Source organism: Triturus cristatus, chromosome 4_1 (genome assembly GCF_964204655.1).
Source record: "Triturus cristatus chromosome 4_1, aTriCri1.1, whole genome shotgun sequence".
Taxonomy (NCBI): domain Eukaryota; kingdom Metazoa; phylum Chordata; class Amphibia; order Caudata; family Salamandridae; genus Triturus; species Triturus cristatus.
In genome coordinates, this window is record NC_140585.1 from 71,751,815 (window position 1) to 71,770,218 (window position 18,404).

At 47.6% G+C, this 18,404-nt stretch overlaps 1 protein-coding gene across 1 annotated transcript in view; it reads left to right on the top strand.

The window, feature by feature from the left end:
- GRK2 (G protein-coupled receptor kinase 2) overlaps window positions 1-18,404 on the top strand; it is a 345,084-nt gene that overhangs the window by 291,531 nt on the left and 35,149 nt on the right. The window contains exons 18-19 of the mRNA XM_085651617.1: window positions 6,133-6,295; window positions 7,322-7,458. Coding sequence (XP_085507743.1) covers window positions 6,133-6,295; window positions 7,322-7,458 — 300 coding nt within the window. The remainder of the gene's footprint in view (window positions 1-6,132; window positions 6,296-7,321; window positions 7,459-18,404) is intronic.

Genomic DNA, 18,404 nt, shown 5'->3' on the forward strand with positions numbered 1-18,404 from the left:
TTGTGGAATTGGACGGGGGTGGGGTTCCTACTCCCTTCCCAAACCTTTTTTGGGGCCCTTTCGAGAACTCCACCTTTTTATCTCCCCCCTCTTTCTTCTGGGGGAAACCCTGTCCGCCCTTCGAGCCATCTCCCCCGGGGCCCTTGTGAGACACCCGGGTGCTCACCCAAATATCTGCCTCCTCCGCAAGCTCTCGAGGATCCATCAGCTTGCGGTCCACCAGATGTTGGCGCAGCTCCGGAAAGCTCTTATCCAAGAGGTGCTCCCTTAAAAAAAGATCATACAACCCTTGGTAGTCCTGCACCTCGCTGCCACGCACCCAACCATCTAGTGCCTTCCTCGCATAATCAAAAAAATCTACCCATGTCTGGGTGGACAGCTTATGGCTGCCACGAAACTTCTGCCTATACTTCTCGGGGTTAAGGCCAAACTTCTTTAACAAGGCCTCTTTCATGGGGGCATACCTGACCTGATCCGCCTTGGCCAAATATAGCAGGGTGTCCCTAACAGTGGGAGGTATATACCGGTAGAGACCACCTCCCCAATTACTCTCGGGTACCCCATGGGCCGTTAAGGCTACCTCGTATGCCTCCAACCACTTCATGATGTCGTCCCCCACCGTGTAATTGGCAATTACTTCTTTGGGTAGGTAGAATTACGATTCTTGAGGTTCCTTGGGTATGCTGCCACCATTGTCCTATTGGACGCGTTCAATTGGAGGGTGCGTAACTCCAGCTCTTTTAACTGAAGCTCGTGTGCCAGCTTCTTCTCCTCCATTGCCCATTTCTTATCCTCTCTTTCTTGTTCCAATCTGGCCCTTTCCCTTTCTTTTTCCCTTTCTCTTTCATGCTCCAACTTGGCTTGTTCCCATCTTAATTGCCTCTCTTCCCTTCTGTCCTCATACTCCTCTGGAGACGCGCTCCTCCTAGATCCCGTCCTACTACTGGCCCCAGTACGACTCCCTGGGGGCACATTTTCGGACACGTCTACATTCACAATGTCTAGGACTTCCTGGGCGCTCTCCTCCTGAGGTGCATCTGGCGCCTCCTGTCCCTCCTCCCCTCTCCCTTCTGGGTGGGCTTCTACCCATGCCCTAATGGCGGTGCGGAGTTCCGGTCCTTTGGCCCTCCGCATCCCAGGCACCCCCATCTCCTGCGCGAACTCCCTTAGTTGCTTCACAGTGTACCCCTCGAGGTCAGCTAACCGGGATTCCATTCTGGCAGGTGGGGACCTAGACACTAAGGAGAAAATTCCTAGGGTGTAGGCAACAGTTAAAAGCTAACCAGGCTTCTTGCACTCTCTACCTGGACAGTGGAACCAATAATCCAGCAAACAATGGTTGTCGAGCCCTGGAACAAAAATGTAGGATAGGCGTTTAATTGTGGCGCCCTTCGCCTCACGGAAGGGTGCTGTATGGTCACAGGTCCTAAGGATCCCACCGCTGGCCAACAATGTAGGAACCTGGGGTCACCAGGCCCTATAGGCGGTAACGTGGCACGAGCCGGTCGGGCAACCAGAGGGCTATGTGTTAAGCAACCATACACCACACACTCCTCATGGACTAGGGACACACACAATAAGTGACGCCACACCATTTAAATTATGCAAATACTTCAAGTTTATCCAAGGAGAGCTGGTCAGTTGCAGTTCAGGAAATAGCAAGACTATACATGTGTTATAATACCACCAATCACTAGATATGGCAATCCTGACGATGTACAGGCAGTGCCTAATCTTATACATACACTTCCTGAAGATGGCTCAGCACGGGTGATTATAGCGCTGCGCGCGTCAAGCAAGGTCTTTCTCTGAACAGGACATCTAACACCGAGCACTACTCGTAATGGGTGACACTGGATACGTTAACATGGAGCCTGTAGAACTGAGCGCTCCTCGTAATCAATGGCACTTAATACTGTGAAGCAAGGCATATCAAACAAAGCGCTACTCGTAATGGATGACACATAACACTTTCAAGCGGAACATATAACATAACGCGCTACTCGTAATCTCTGGCATGTAATACTTTTGAGCAGAGCATATAACACAACGCGCTTCTCGTAATCACGGGCATGTAAATACTTTTGAGCAGAGCATGTAACACAACGCGCTACTCGTAATCACTGACATGTAATACTTTTGAGCAGAGCATGTAACACAACGCGCTACTCGTAATCACTGGCATGTAAATACTTTTGAGCAGAGCATGTAAATACTTTTGAGCAGAGCATGTAAATACTTTTGAGCAGAGCATGTAAATACTTTTGAGCAGAGCATGTAACACAACGCGCTACTCGTAGTCCCGGTCTCTCAGGACGTGGAAGCGGAGTCGTTGGCGTGAAGCGCCACGCAAGGGTAATCTCAGTCAGTACTTCGGAAGGCTTCCAGCGGGGAGTGTTACCGGACTCGAGAAGCAAGTCCCTATGCTCCGGTGCAGTTCACAAGGCACCGCACTCAGTCTCGCTGAAGGGGGGACACGGAACGGATCCCTCGGCGGGGTCTCTCCGTCGCGCAGGCAGGGGAGGGGACTCCCACGGAGGGGACAACCCGGGCCAAGTGCGGTGTGGTTCCCAGACCAGCAGGGGGCGCACCAGGGGGGATCTCGGCCTCCGGGCTTACCTCCATCTCGGCGTCAGCAGGCGTCCGTCCTCACGACGATGGGGGAACTCGGCCCCGACCTTGCGCACCTCCTCACACGGCTGCGACGGCAGCGACGGGGCCCCGGGCTTCTCCTGGGCCTCGCGACACAGCAGGGCACTTCTCCAGGGCCTCGCGACACAGCAGGGCACTTCTCCAGGGCCTCGCGACACAGCAGGGCACTTCTCCAGGCCTCCAGGCCGCGGCGGTGAGTGCGCTGGCTTCGTCGTCGCAGGGGGGGGGGCTCAAGTTAAGGATGGGGATATGGTGCTCAGCGGAGCACGCTGCCGGGGGTCCCAGACCAGGGCAGGGAGCGCGGGGGTCACAGCGCTAGTACCTGGTCGATCCCCGGTGGTTTGGCAATCGGTTTAGCATTTAGTTCGATAGGTCAGCTTGGACATGCAGTCTCAGCTCTGGCATTCAAGGCTTACAGCTCGTCCTTGTCATGCAGTCTCAGTTCTTACAGTTAGGTTTCAGTTCTCAGTTGACAGATGAAGTCTTGTGGCGCAGATGTATCTGGCGCCCTTAAGGGGTTCTGTTACAGGGGGTAGGAATGGAGAGGGCGACTAGATCCTTCCTAGTTAGGCTGGCAGAGAGTCTCTGGGTCCTCCTACTACTGGGCAAGATGAGTGGGATTCACAGGGCACCTCACTCACTTAAGAGGCAGTACCTAAATCCTGTTACTGTCAGAGGCATAAGTCCCTGGCTAGGCCCTACCGCCTACACTCCTGGTGGATTCTTCCAGCTCTGCTTCACCCCAATGGCCAACTCACCCCAAAAGTTTCCCTCCCACTCTTAAGTAGCCCTAGGTCAGGTGACCTCTAGCCAAGGCGGCAAAAGTAAAACCCCACCTCCCTTCTAGAAGGTTCCAGCACATTCCAGGAGCTTCCCCACTCTACCTATGGGACAAAAAGGCGGGCTGGAGTCGCAACATTGTTGTGGGTCCCAGCCAGCTCCTGGCAGCTAGGGTGCTACTATGAAAAACGACCACCCTGCAGTAGCAGGGGTCTGTGGCAGCCATCTTGGGAGAAGGGAGCACCTGCACCTTAACCCTGATTGGCAATGAAAAGGCGCCCGGAGACCTAGTCCAACATAAAAATGAGGGTGGAAAAAATGAGGCACAATACAAAAATCGACGGGGAGACCACCCTAGGGCTGACAGGTCCAACACCTCGAGAAGCAGTAGTCTGACAAAGTTTTAACAGAGTTATCAAAGACAATTTACAACTGGCAAGGACTAACAGTTTGGATAGTGTACAAAAGATAGGAAAGCTTCTTTGCCCTGTGAGAACTACTCCTAATGCCATTACAGGGGTTTCGCCCTTTTGTGTTGGTAAGAAGAGGCGATTCATTAATTAAAACTGGTAAAGTCTTAGATGAGAGAATTTTCACTACCGGATAGAAAGTTACAAAAAATGGGTAGCAAAAGATGACATACCCACTCCAAATATGTGGAAAAAGAATAAGGGAATCCGAGGTTTCAGTTGGAGATTATGTGAGAGTAAAACTTTTAAGAATAATACTGAAAGACAATTCCACATTTTCTGCTCCCAAACGAGCGATAGAGATGACAAAGGTGGTTAAATTGGATGATGGTAGGTGGCAGAACAAAGATATAGTGTCCCTAGTTTCATATCTTTCCAATGCTGGAAAGTGATGAAGTGTCACATGATGTGAGGATATTGAAACACAAGAGAATGTTGTTGTGAGAGTGCAGGACTTTGTAATGAACCTTACATACAGATAAAATTTCATGTGTGTTTCTCATGGTCTTTCATCTTTGATTTTTATTATATTTTGGAAGATGCATCTAAGGGAAGCTGTCTTAGGAGGAGGTGTGTTGGCACTTGTGTTGCTCTAGACTTAAGATGTTTTTCTTGGTATATAGAATTTAGATTAATCATACTGTGCATGTCATGAGGAAATAGGAATGTAGAGTTTCTGATGTGGAGGTTTACTATTGTGATTTGAATTCCGATCCCACAAGCAGCTCCCTCCCAAGCTCTTCCTGTTTTCTTTGTATTCTGAATAAAAGAAGAAAACCTACAGAATCCAGAGCCATCTTTACAGATGTTTTTCCATTCTTTTCTGTTTGGCATCTGGAGCTGGTTTGTCTAGCCAAACTGCTTGGAACGCAGGCACCCTTAGAAATGTCTCCTCATTGTTGGGACTTATTGACGAGGAGCAGTTTGAGGACTATATAGCTTCAAAATCAACAATGAGGGAGAAAGAAGCATACACGGGAGGTACACTCAGCTTCCTGGGTTAACATCTGAAAAAATCTGTCAGTGCACCCACACCATTCTCAAGCAATTAGTCTCTTCTCAAGATAGTATTGAGACCCTCAATGGTATGTATTCTCCACCAGGGTACTAATAGTCAGTAGCATCATCACAAGGTCTCGCCTCCACCAGGAGGTAGAGTCTCTCTCATAAGAGACATGGTGGGATCTGTGCATAGAGTGAATTCAAATTGTCTCCGACCCTTGGAGATGCCATTTTTACTATAAACTGGGACCAGGACCAGGACAAGGTTGAAAGTGTCAGATGTGCTGAAGAAATTTAGTCTGTCCTTCACATCCAGTGGGTGATCATAAAAAAAGGTCGACATGTTTCAGCCTACTTTTTCGAGAACAGACTTAAATTTCTTGAGAATGGTTTGGGTGCACTCCCTGTAAAAAAGAAAAAATCCATATGAGTACTGTATAGCTCAGCTAAATGCACACGTCATCTCTGACTATAACTGTCCTTCTTGGGTAGCTGCTTATTAAAAAGAACAATAAGTGATGGTTGAAAAGCTGCAGTATCAGCCAGCAGGAATTACTCTGGACTGCATTCCAGTCTTTCTGTTTTTTCCTTGCTGTGCCATTGCAGAAAGACAATAAATATATGAAAATGACCTTTGTTCCTGACCTTACTAAAACTTATTGCTAGTGTAGGTCTCCTCTTTATCGGCCACAATCCACCCCAGACTATCCATACAGAGCACCTGTAATGCAGTGGATGCCTGAAGACAGTGGGCATCCTGCGTCAGCATCTCCAGTGCTTAGCACCAGTGAACTCTGCCTTGACAAATGGGCCACTGCAGTAATGGGTAGGTGCAGCAGTGGGAGAGGCTCAGATGGGAATCAGCAGCAGCCTTGTTATCTGGCAAGGTCAGGAATGACCACTGCTGGCTCTTTAAATACGGCCTACAGCTGGTCGCCACCAACTGTTCTGTATATAATCGATCAAACTATCTGATATGCCCTTGTCCTGTTTACTATTCCCAGTTCACAACACCTAACTTTCATTCACTTTCTGTGCCATTATAACATGCAATCTGCCTGAAGTAAGCCTTTTAGCAACAATGCTGCCATAAGGGAATTGATAAAATGGCTAAAACGTTAGTAATTACATACTTCCCTGCATTTAGCGACTGCTCTGTGGCAAGGTCTTGTCTCTCCTTGCCTCTTGTCTACATTGCCTCAAGATCTGCCCCTTTTCTTGCTTCCAGTTATTAGATAGCGACCAGGAACTTTACAGGAACTTTCCTCTCACCATTTCTGAGCGGTGGCAGCAGGAAGTGGCGGAAACAGTGTTTGACGCGGTGAACATGGAGACCGACCGGCTGGAGATTCGCAAGAGGGCGAAGAACAAACAGCTGGGACACGAGGAAGGTAAGAGGAGCAGATGTACAGTCACAGTGCTTAGTCTGCCTTCAGGGTGTCTCTCACTGCATGCTCCTCTTGCGTCTTCCCAGCCTGCTTGTCAGTCAACACCCCACACAGTTGCGCAACAAGCCATCCTACTCTGGCCCCAGAGCATGCATTCCCATCAACTTCCCCGATGAGGCTGATCCATGTCAGACATTCAGTGCATACACCTGAGATAAAATGAATGTAGTTGGTGGTATTGAAACATTTAGTGTGGAGGACTTCAGAAGGGGATTCAAGACCTGGCTTATACACTGAGACCATTGAAACCTCTGCGCCTGGATACCCCCAGGGATGAAGAGCAGCACTTTATAAATACTGATTGATTGATTCTGCCCTCCTGGGTCTGTGTCGTACACTAGTGCTCTGGGGCCTGTGCCCCTGCATAGATGTCAGACAGTAAGGATTCTCTACCCCAGCTAGACTTCTAATCTACATACTGCCCACAAACATCACCCCTTGAAGTCAAGGGCTCTGCACTACATCCAGCATAGTCGGCGATCTTGATCTTTTGCACACTGAGCCTCTGTTCCTTCCTGTCCCTCCCCTTCTCAATATTCCATATTACCTCCTTTTGTTCTTTTCTTGTTTGTTGAATTGTTAAATTAACTTTCTTTTATGTTTATTTTTATGACCCGTCTCCTCCCTCCTCTCTTCTGTTCCTCTTGCTCTCTTCCCTGTTAACTGCAATTATCTCATCTTTTCTTACCACCCTTTCCTTCATCCCATGATCTATTCTTTTTTCTTTTCTCCCTTTAACCATTTTATCGCCATTTCCTACCTGTTGTCTCGCAAATCTTCTTTCTCCCTCTTCGTTTCCTCTCCTTTCCAATGCTCTTTTGTCTTGCTTGTTGTCCCTGTGGTGCCTTTTCATACTCTCTCTGATTTCTTCATGTTTATTCCACTCTTTTGTTCCTGTTGACTGCTCTTTGTATTATTCCTCCTTCCTCCGTGTCTGCTGTCCTTCAAACTCTCCTCTTCGCACCCCAGAGTACGCCCTAGGAAAGGACTGCATCATGCATGGCTACATGTCCAAGATGGGGAACCCCTTCCTGCTCCAGTGGCAGCGGCGATATTTCTACCTCTTTCCCAACCGGCTCGAGTGGAGAGGGGAAGGAGAATCTCCGGTAAGACCCCACCCCACCCCCTCTATCTGGCATGCACTCTTTGCCCCTCTTGTGAATAGATGTGCACGCATGCAGAGGCTGCATGGCGGCAGTGAAACCTGATGACTGGTGCACATTTGGAATGTGGGGCTGGTTGCATGTTTGGCTGTTTTGGGTGAACAGCTGTTCCTCCAAGTCTGTTGTGTTCTGTTACCTCTTGCAGCACCTGTGCCATGGTTATAGGGCGGAATGTGGGCCTGTTGGACTGTGCCCCTCTGCCATCTTCTAAGATGTTTCTGGGGGTCCTGGGGCAGTCTGTGGTTAGTGGGCAATATCCTGTGTGGGTACTGACGTGTTCGAGGCATATGAGCTGCAGATCACACACTTAGCATAGATTGCCATCTGGTGTTGGGCCCGGATGTTTGCACTTGTTTTTGTCCTGGAAAGTCTTTGGAAGTCACGAGATAGGTGTCTTTGCCTTTGGATCATAGTGCGCATGGGCATTGGCTCCATCCTCAGATTGATTTTTCCGCCATCAGGCTCGGATGTGTTTCTCGCGCTCCAGTTCCGAACCGTTACCGATTCCATTCCGACGCGCAATCCTTCATCCTTTCTACGGTAATATCTCGATCGCGAACCCTACTCGTCGCGCATCTCTCCAAGTCGAAGTCTTCGATTCCGGTCGTCGACGAAGGCCTTCGGGCCTGACTGGGCCTTAGCCTCTGGCTCATGGTAAGGACTCCATTCAAGAAGTGTCCTCGATGTGGGTCGAAGTTTCCCCACACCGATCTGCATGAGGTGTGTAACCTCTGCTTGTCACCGGAGCACGAGGCCAGAGACTGTCCAGCTTGTGCCTCTTTGTGCTCCAAGAAGACCATTCGGAATCGGCGAGCTCGGAAGACCATGGCTCGCTCGTCGACCTCTGTCCCTGATGACATCTTCCAAGAGGGCGTCGATGAGCCGGAGAAGGTCGAAGAAAGCCTCGTCGGCGCCTCCGAAGCCGATGACTCCAAAGTCAAAGAAGTCACTCCGGCGCAGAGGGTCGAAGTAAAGACGTCGACCCCGACCCCCTCCCTGCAAAAAAGGCTTCGGTCACACCTTCACCTTTGGGCCCAGGTGCACACCGACACACCGCTTCCCACGCCTCGCCCTCTGGCCCGGCAAAGAAGCCTACCAAGCCTTCAGGCGACTCGGGCTCGAGTCAGCCTGCCACTGGTGCCGAAACTCTATCTCTGGCACCGAAAAATAAACCGCCCTCCTCCTCAGTGTCGACCTCTGCTTCAACCTCAAAGCCCTCGACACCGAAATCAACGAGCACCGACTCGCCTGCACCAAAAAAACACTCGAAGCCGACCAAGAAGCCACTCCACAAGAGTTCGGACTCGCACTCTTCGGAGCCGAAAAAATCATTTGAGCCGAAAAAATCATTGGAACCGAAAAAACATACAGGGACTGCAAAACAACACGGGTCCAAACCCAAAGACACTCCGGAACCGGTGCCGAAAAAGCCCTCGGAACCGAAACACTCGGCGCCGAAAAACCAACCCTCATCAGAAGAGCTTTTTCCACCAGACCCTGCACAAAAAACTCTGATTAAAGACCCTAAAACTGGTCAATTGACACTAAGTTCCAGGAAAAGACCACTGGACAAGCCTACACCTGCTCCACCACCTAAGGAAGAGGTACATTGCTACATCCCCTCTTAGAGTCCCTGCTCCTCCTCCTCCACCACTACCTCCTCCACCTCTGCCTCCCCCCACCTCTGCCTCCCCACCTCTGCCTCCCCCCCTCTGCCTCCCCCTCCCCCCACCTCATTCTTCTACACCATCTCCTAAACCAGTAGACGATGATGACACCTCTGATGACACGAGGGGGGGTGCGGACGATCTGCCACTAGGGGATCCCAATCCACCTGATTCCCCTGACCCCTGGGATGACTATAATACACCTGATGTCCCTACTCGCCCGCAAGATGACATCTACCAATCTAGGCCTTCCCCACCAGAGGACACCATGGGCTTCAATCAGCTCGTACACCGAGCTGCCCAGTACCACGGGGTCGCACCTACACACAGACCCCGTGGAGGAGGATTTCTTGTTGGACACTTTCGACAACACCCAAAGGTCCACATACACTTTACCCATGCTCTAAGGAGTTATTAAGCATGCTCCAGATGTATTTAAAGATCCTGTTAGGGCTCGAGTCATTAACCCTCGCATAGAGAAAAAATACAAAGCTGCCCCTACAGACCCAGCTTACATTAGGGGCTCTGTTCCATTAGACTCCATGGTGGTATCCAATACCAGAAAGAGGGCTAACTCTCAAACATCAGGTGACGCATCCCCACCCGACAGAGCCTAAACTCTTGGATGCCTCCGGCAAGAGAACAGCCTCACAAGCGGCTAACATATGGCGCATCGCCAACACTCAGGCCCTGCCAGCCAGATACGATAGGGCATACTATGATGAGTTAGAGTCCCTATTGCAGCACCTCCCGGACAAATACAAAAACAAAGCCAACGACCTCATACAGGAGGGTAAACTAATTACCAATACCTCCATCCGTTGTGTTCTCGATGTGGCAGATACCGCCTCCAGAGCTGTAAATACAAGTGTCCTTTTGCGTAGGCACGCTTGGCTACGCATTTCAGGCTTTAAGCCTGAGGTACAAAGTTCAATCCTGAACCAACCATTCGACCAAGAGCACCTCTTTGGCCCTAATGTAACTCCTCCCTGGAGAAAATGAAAAAGGACACGGACACAGCCAAGTCAATGGTAGCCTTGCAATCGCAATCTCCCAGATGTTCTTTTCGTCGCTCCTCCTATAAAGGCAACTCCAGAGGCTACTCATCAGACAACCCCTCCACCTCTTAAAAGGCTCCCACCCAGTCCACCTTCACCAGAGGTTACCAGAGAGAAGGTTACAGAGGCAACAATAACAAGGGCAGAGGCAAGGCTAACAACAACCGCTCTGGCTCCACCCCTACCCAATGACTTACCTCTGCTTCCCCCAGACCATTCCACTCCGGTCGGGGGAAGACTACAACAGTTCCTTCCTGTCTGGACCAACATCACCACAGACAGGTGGGTGCAACAAATACTTCAATCGGGTTACTGTCTCGAACTTACCTCTACCCCCCAAACATACCACCCAAACAGTCTCCAATGTCACAAGAACATCTATCACTGCTAAAGCAGGAGGTAATCTCCCTCATACCAAAAAATGCAATAGAACTGGTTCCCCTACGCCAATAAAACACAGTACTCTCTGTATTTTCTCATACCAAAGAAAGACGACTCTCTGAGACCTATTTTACACCTCAGACCCCTAAACCTATACATACACTCAGACCATTTCCACATGGTCACACTTCAGCAGGTCCTTCCCCTTCTTTCACAGGGCAACTTCCTTGCTACCCTAGATCTCAAGGACGCCTACTTCCACATTCCCATTCACGCAACTCACAGGAAGTATCTCAGGTTCGTAGTGAACGGGCAGCACTATCAATTCAAAGTACTCCAGTTCGGAGTCACAACAGCACCAAGGGTATTCACCAAGTGCCTAGCGGTAGTAGCAGCCCACTTAAGAAGACAACACATTCACGTCTTCCCATATCTCGACGACTGGCTCATAAAAGCCAGCTCACACAACCAGTGTTTACATCACACTTACGCGACTATCCAATTACTCCACGACCTAGGGTTCACAGTAAACCACCCCAAGTCTCACCTACAACCCTCCCACATATATCAGTACCTAGGTGCCACAATAGACACCTCAACAGTGCTAGCCTATCCCACTCCAGCCAGAATAGCAAGCATACAAGCTCTCGTCCCCAAATTTCAACCTCAACACACTCTTCCAACTCGAGTGTTCATGCAACTCATAGGGATGATGGCCTCTTGCATATTTATAGTGCCTCACGCAAGAATCCAGATGCGTCCGCTACAGGAGTGCTTAGCACGCCAATGGAACCAGGCTCAAGGTCAGCTAACCGATCTGGTGTTGGTAGACGGTCGCACTCCTCGCTCTCTGCAGTGGTGGAACACCAAAAACCTTTCCAAAGGGCGACCGTTCCTAGAGCCAGTTCCTCAAATTGTCATGACAGCGGACGCATCGCTCTCCGGCTGGGGAGCTCACCTATTACATCACACCATGCAGGGCAGGTGGACGCCTCAACAAAAGTTACTCCACATCAACCACCTGGAGTTACTAGCCATATTCCTAGCCTTAAAAGCATTCCAAAAGCAAATATCAGGCAAAACTGTCTTAGTCCGCACGGACAACATGACTGCCATGTACTACATACAGAAACAAGGCGGGACTCACTCTCTGCAGCTCTCTCACCTAGCACAGAGCATTTGGAGATGGACTATACCTCAGAATATTTTTCTCCTAGCCCAACATGTCCCGGGAGTCCAAAACACCATAGCCGATCTATTAAGTCGTCAAACACAACAAATCCACGAGTGGGAACTTCATCCGCAAGTTCTTCAGCTGTTCTTTCAAATGTGGGGGCAACCACAGATAGACCTCTTCGCCACCCACGAAAACGCCAAATGCCCAAGCTTCATTGCCAGATATCCACACCCATTGTCCAAAGGCAATGCGATATGGATGAATTGGTCAGGCAGATTTGCGTTCGCTTTTCCGCCTCTCCCACTCATTCCACTGGTGCTGCGCAAACTACAGCAACACTCACTGACTCTCATTCTAGTTGCTCCAGCTTGGGCCAGACAACCGTGGTACACCACATTACTGGAACTGTCCGTAGTGCCGCACCAAAAATTACACCTCTCTCCATGCCTCTTAACCCAGAACCGTGGAGAGATCAGACACCCGGACCCAGCTCAGCTCAACCTTGCGATATGGCTTCTGAGGTCATTAGAGTTTGGTTACCTTACTCTTCCCCCTGACTGTATGAACGTCATTAGAGAAGCTAGACGTCCCACCACTAGAGCCTGCTATGCAGCCAAGTGGAAGCCATTTGTGATATATTGTCATAACAACACCATCAGTCTGGTAGACATGTCTATCCAACACATCATAGGGTACCTTCTACACCTCCAAAGGTGCAACTTAGCCTATACGTCTATTAGACTGCACCTTGCTGCCATAGCAGCATACCTACAAAATAGACAACACATCACTTTTCAGAGTACCTGCCATCAAAGCCTTTATGGAAGGCCTTAAAAGGATAATTCCTCCCAGAGTTCCACCCTCACCTGTGTGGAATTTAAACATCGTTCTCACAAAACTAATGGGGCCTCCTTTTGAACCTCTACATAAATGTGAGCTACAATTCTGGAAAGTAGCTTTCCTAGTAGCCATTACTTCTCTTAGGAGAGTTAGTGAGCTACAAGCACTAACTATCCAGGAACCTTTTTTGCAAAACCATCATAATAAGGTTGTTCCTCGAACTAATCCTAAATTCCTTACAAAAGTCATTTCTCCCTTCCACCTCAATCGGTCTGTGGAGTTGCCTGCATTTTTCTCGCAACCACAGACAGCCGCAAGAGCTCTTCATACTTTAGATGTTAAAAGAGCATTGCTTTATTACATCGAGAGAACACAACCTTTTCGTAAGACCAAACAACTGTTTGTGTCTTTCTCACCACCACACAAAGGCAACCCCATATCAAAGTCTGGGATAGCTAGATGGATCATTAAATGCATACAAATTTGCTACTACAAAGCAAAACGTACACTATCTGTTCCTCCTAAAGCCCACTCTACACGAAAGATAGGGGCTTCAATGGCATTTTTAGGGAACATTCCCTTAGATGACATATGCAGAGCAGCTACATGGTCTACACCGCACACATTCACAAAATACTATTGTGTGGATGTGCAAACAAAACAACAAGCTAGTGTGAGCCATGCTGTCCTCAAAACACTATTTAAAACTACTGCAGCAGATACTGGTGGTCGCCGCTAAGGATGGGCACTGCTATACAATCTATGCTAAGTGTGTGATCTGCAGCTCATATGCCTCGAACGGCAAATGCTACTTACCAATATGCATCTGTTCTTGGCATGTAGAGCTGCAGATTCCCACACATGCCCACCGCCTCCCCGGCTATCTTTATCTGTTCCAGTACCATCTTATTTAGATACAGCATACATGGGCATCTTTCCTGTTTCTTACTAAGCGCCATCATTTCCCTTCTGGCGAAAAACAATCTGAGGATGGAGCTGATGCCCATGCGCAATACTAACCAGAGGAGGAGTCACCGACCTCGTGACTTCCAAAGACTTTCCACGACAAAAACAAGTGCAAACATCCAGGCCCAACACCAGATGGCGATCTATGCTAAGTGTGCGGATCTGCAGCTCTACATGCCAAGAGCAGATGCATACTGGTAAGTAGCATTTGCCTTACACTGCTCTCCCCTGGGCACAATACTAGTGCACTCCATTTGGCTAACCAAGTCTCTCCTTTTGGGCACTTCACTTTCTCAGGGTAGCGAGACCAGACATTCGGTGGAGGAGCTTAGAAACTGTGATTCAGTCATGCAACATACATGACAATCACATCAATACCCAGTCAGTGCCTTATGTTTGAAAAACAAGATTCCTTTTAGCAGAAGGTAGGTAAATATAACGTTTAAACATTAGCTAAGAAAAGAAAACCAGACATTGATGGCATATATGGGGCTGAAATACTGCCTCAAATGTTGCTATTGCTTCTAAGCGCTGACGTTTTCTTTTAACCTGGATCCTGCAGCCAGTGTGAGGTAAGAAGACTCCAAACAAGGAAAGTTAGCCATTTATTACAGAGCCAACCAGTCGGCAAAAACACAACTGGTCAAACACATTCAAGAGATACAGACCAGAACAAAGGTTTTGAGAAAGAACACCAAGGCAGCAGAAACCCTCATATTAATAAGAGTCTGGTGAGTCTGATACTATCCTACATACTCAAAATAACAAACAAAACAACGGAATATTACAAGCAGAACTGCAAATATGAACAGCAGCTTATTAATAATAAACCACACAGCATTGAGTTGTTTTGGAATGCGTGATTCTCTGAATGGTCTAGAATGTTGAGGAGTTTTACTTTGTGAAATCATCAAATCCTGTTGTATTTCACCATCTTTTTGAACAATCCCTGAAGCTGGTGCACTTGACACCGAACAAGCAACAATAACTCTACTAAACCAGGATTTAAAAAAAAAAGTTTTATATAGTGCGTACTAGACCAGAAGATTTCGGGTATCAGAGCGCTTAACAGGAGCACCAGATTCGTTACACAAGGACACATTCATTTTTGTTCGGCACAGGGAGATTAAGTGATTTGCCCAGAACTACAGGATGTTGAGCGTTGTTGCGGGGACTCAAACCCGGTTCCCAGCTTCGAGGTCGACCGCTCCAGCCGTAAGGCTACATCCTCTGAAAAACACATCCGCGACATCAACACTGAAATCACTCTTCACTTTTGCATGTCTAGACCCCCCCCCCGCCATGAGCCATTGTTTAAAAGAGCAGAAGTTTTACCTACAAAACCATCTTTAAATCTCTTTCAAAACATACTCACTTTTTTTTTAAAATGTTAACAATTTTTTTTATCTTAACATGATCACCGTTAGTTCTTTAGTTATGTGAACTAAAACCTGATTGAAATAATCATTGAAAGAGGGTTGAGTATTTTCAACAATTTCCTTTTCTTCAGCACCTGTCTTTTTAATTTGAATCTGTTGCAACTTATTAGACCTCCAACCAGGAGTCAAACCTGTATGAGGTTTTCTCTCCATGAGCATTTTTTTTAAAGGGGGGAAACAGTGGTACTGTCAGGCCTAAACTTTTGCACCCTCCTAGGAGCAAAAGAAAGAACCACACCAGACACCATAGTTGCTCAGGAACAAAATGAAATGTATTTGTTGGTACCAGTGCTCGTTGGCCATTAAGGAAGAGGTCATTGCACACCATGGTGCCCCCTGTCTCTTCTTTCACTGACTGACTGTTGTTTGGGGCATATATACAATACAGAAATGCAACCTCAGCAGAATCTGAAAAGGGCTCCGTACCAAACATGGGCAACAGAGAAATGTAAGATAGACCCTTGCCAAATATACAGACATGCAGCGTAGGCAGAAATGAACTACCTGATGAGCAAACTAACGTGGAAGTCAGGAAAAGGGTTAGATCCAACACCACCAGTATTTCAACAATGGCGTTATCGCATGCTAGCGACACATAGCCTGGAATTAGCTATATATAGGAGAAAAGGGAAAAATAAGAGGTCAAAAGGATTAGAGATATGGGATCCTCTAACACAATGGTTAAAATCTTAAAGATACTGAATTAAGTACTTAATATATGTTTGTATGTATATCCCTTTTTTTGTGTAAATATTATCATAAAGAATTATTTTGTCTGAGAAGGGGGTGGGGGGTGGGTTGGGGTTGTGTCCGTTTTAAAACAATAAAGAACAGAAAAAAAAAAAAAAGAAGTCAGGGAAAGCAAAGTGACCTCTAAGTGGGCTGTGAACAGTTGATGAAGCCTGTCCAGGCAAGGTCCGATTGGAGGCCTCTGCAGCTCCGAGCAGCTTGTTACAGGGCGAAGTGAGATCAGTCAGTAGGACTCAGATAGTGCGGGTGAGAACTTGAACCAAGTATATCTATGTAGTGCGTATATATGAATATATATATAATATTTCCCAACTGGTACAATAAGGCCAAATTATTTTAGATCTACGCCTTTCTAAATGTAGCCCATTTTTAATAGGTAGTTGCATACCTTCAACAATGACTCGATTCAATCTTTCAACTTGACCTTCCGTATTTGGAGAATATACAGCTGTATGTAATGCTTGATTACACATCTTTCGAAAACAAATCCATAAATTGAAGTACATTTTTCCCATTATCACGGATAATGACATTAGGGAAACCTTCTTTTTGAAAACATTTTATGTCAAGACGTTCGTGCGGGTGGCATTTTCCAATTTGCCCGCAAAATATGTAAAAAAAAAAAAATGAAAACCTGCAGTTTACCCTCTCTTTTACTGGCTCTGTGCTGCCACTGAGCCAGTAAAGAGAGGATGAGCAGCAGGCAGTAGAGGTGTTAAATGCCTCTATTGCCTGCCTTTGAAACACACCTAGCTTCCTCCTGAGCAATACCCTGCTGGCCGCCTCACACGTTTGTGTGCCCCCCTGCAGACTAACCGCTACCCTCCCACATGTCTCCTAATTGTTTTTTTACCCACCCTCAACCTTCTCTGCCGCCACCCTCCCCGCACCCCTTTCACCTCTGCTGGTACCCTCTGGGTTCCTGTATTAATAAATCCATCACTCACTTGCAAGATCTAGCAATAGAACGAGACATTACAGGGTCACATATGCTCACGCAGATATGTCCTCAAATAAAATATAATGCACCCTGACTTAGGGCTCAACGCCTGCTGTAGGGGTGACTTGGATATATTAGATGCAGTGACTTTGGCATGGTACACAGTAGTGTGTCATGTCGAGTTTTCACTCCTGGTTTGCACCATGTCACGCAGCCTGCACTGGCAGTCTGTGTGGAATTTGTATGTGGGTACCGCAGGATGGCATAAGATATGCTGCAGATATTAGGGAACCTCTTTAGTCCCCCTGCCCTAGGTACCTGGGGTACCATTTTCTAGGTACTTGCAGGGGTGCTAAAGACCATTGGCAATTGTAGCAAAATTAGTCTTTACCTTGTTTAAGGGAAGTAGCACTGGCTGATTAGCGGGCCTCCGTGCACTGTCAGAATAAAAAATGAGCATCTAGTGGCTTATAAAAAAAGGGGGGGGGGGTGTGGGGGGAGGATAGCAGCAAAAAAGCCAAGTTCTCTACAACAGGCATCTTTAAAACCATGAATTTAAAACAGTAAGCTGAGGGTTGAGGCAGTAACAATCCACACCTGACAATGTAATGCATGGGCAGTAAATAGCAGTGCATGGAACCAAGGAGTACACCCTTCTCTACTCCTGAATCAGGAAAGATTTCCCAGTCAAACATAAACACAATAAGGTTCCGCACTCATCAATGTAACACATAAGAATCAAGACAGTCTTTGTGCGCATATTGAACGTCCAGTTCACGGTTGTTTCTTTTTAGTCCAAAATGTTCCTTATTAGACTTTCTTTTTTTTTCATCAATATAAGTCGATCAACTAAGATTCAATAGCCGACGCCTTTCTTCCCAGGGGGACTTCTTCAGGGCTCCACAATGTAATAGTTAACTTCCACTAGTGACATTTGTTCTGTGGTTTGGCTTAGATCCTATGTTCACACATTTTGTCTGGTGTGTATCTCTATTAGCGTGGCTCGGTGACCGGCAGTCTATTCGTGGGTCAGTTTCAAGGGCTAGAAAGATGGTTCAAATGGTTCCACAATCTATGTGACCACTTCCAGCCAATTTAATTGAGTGGTCGAGATGTAATACAGGCACCCTAGAGGCACACAGTGGGTCATGGAGGGTGCAGGTTCGTAATAACGACCACCAGCAGTCTACGGTTCATATCTTCCTGGGATCAGGTTGATGGGTGCAATCCAGTCGTTGTGGGAAGCATTGAGGCGGTTTTGCAAGACGGGTTTCCTAGTCTGGAGGGAGATCAGCAAACCAGCAGAGGCTTCTCTCCAGGTCAGCTGTGGTGGCCAAGGCAGAGCACACCGGAGGCTTTCAAACATTGGAGCGCTCCCTGACCCTGGAAGAGACTGTCTTCCTGTTACTGGCCATATTTCACTGGTATCTGGGCTAACCAGCACATTCTGACCAGTTTGAACTACACAAGATACAATGTGGATTAGTGTCAGGCATAGATGAACATTAGATCCCATTGCAGAGGAGAAAACAATACAGGAAATTGGGAATGGACAGTAGGCAGTCTCTCCAGACAACAGCTGGTAAAACCAAACAAAAAAAATGAGTGCCTCCTGGATCAGCGGTACACTTGGGTATCCTCCAGTCATCAAAGCATAGCACTGCTGACCAC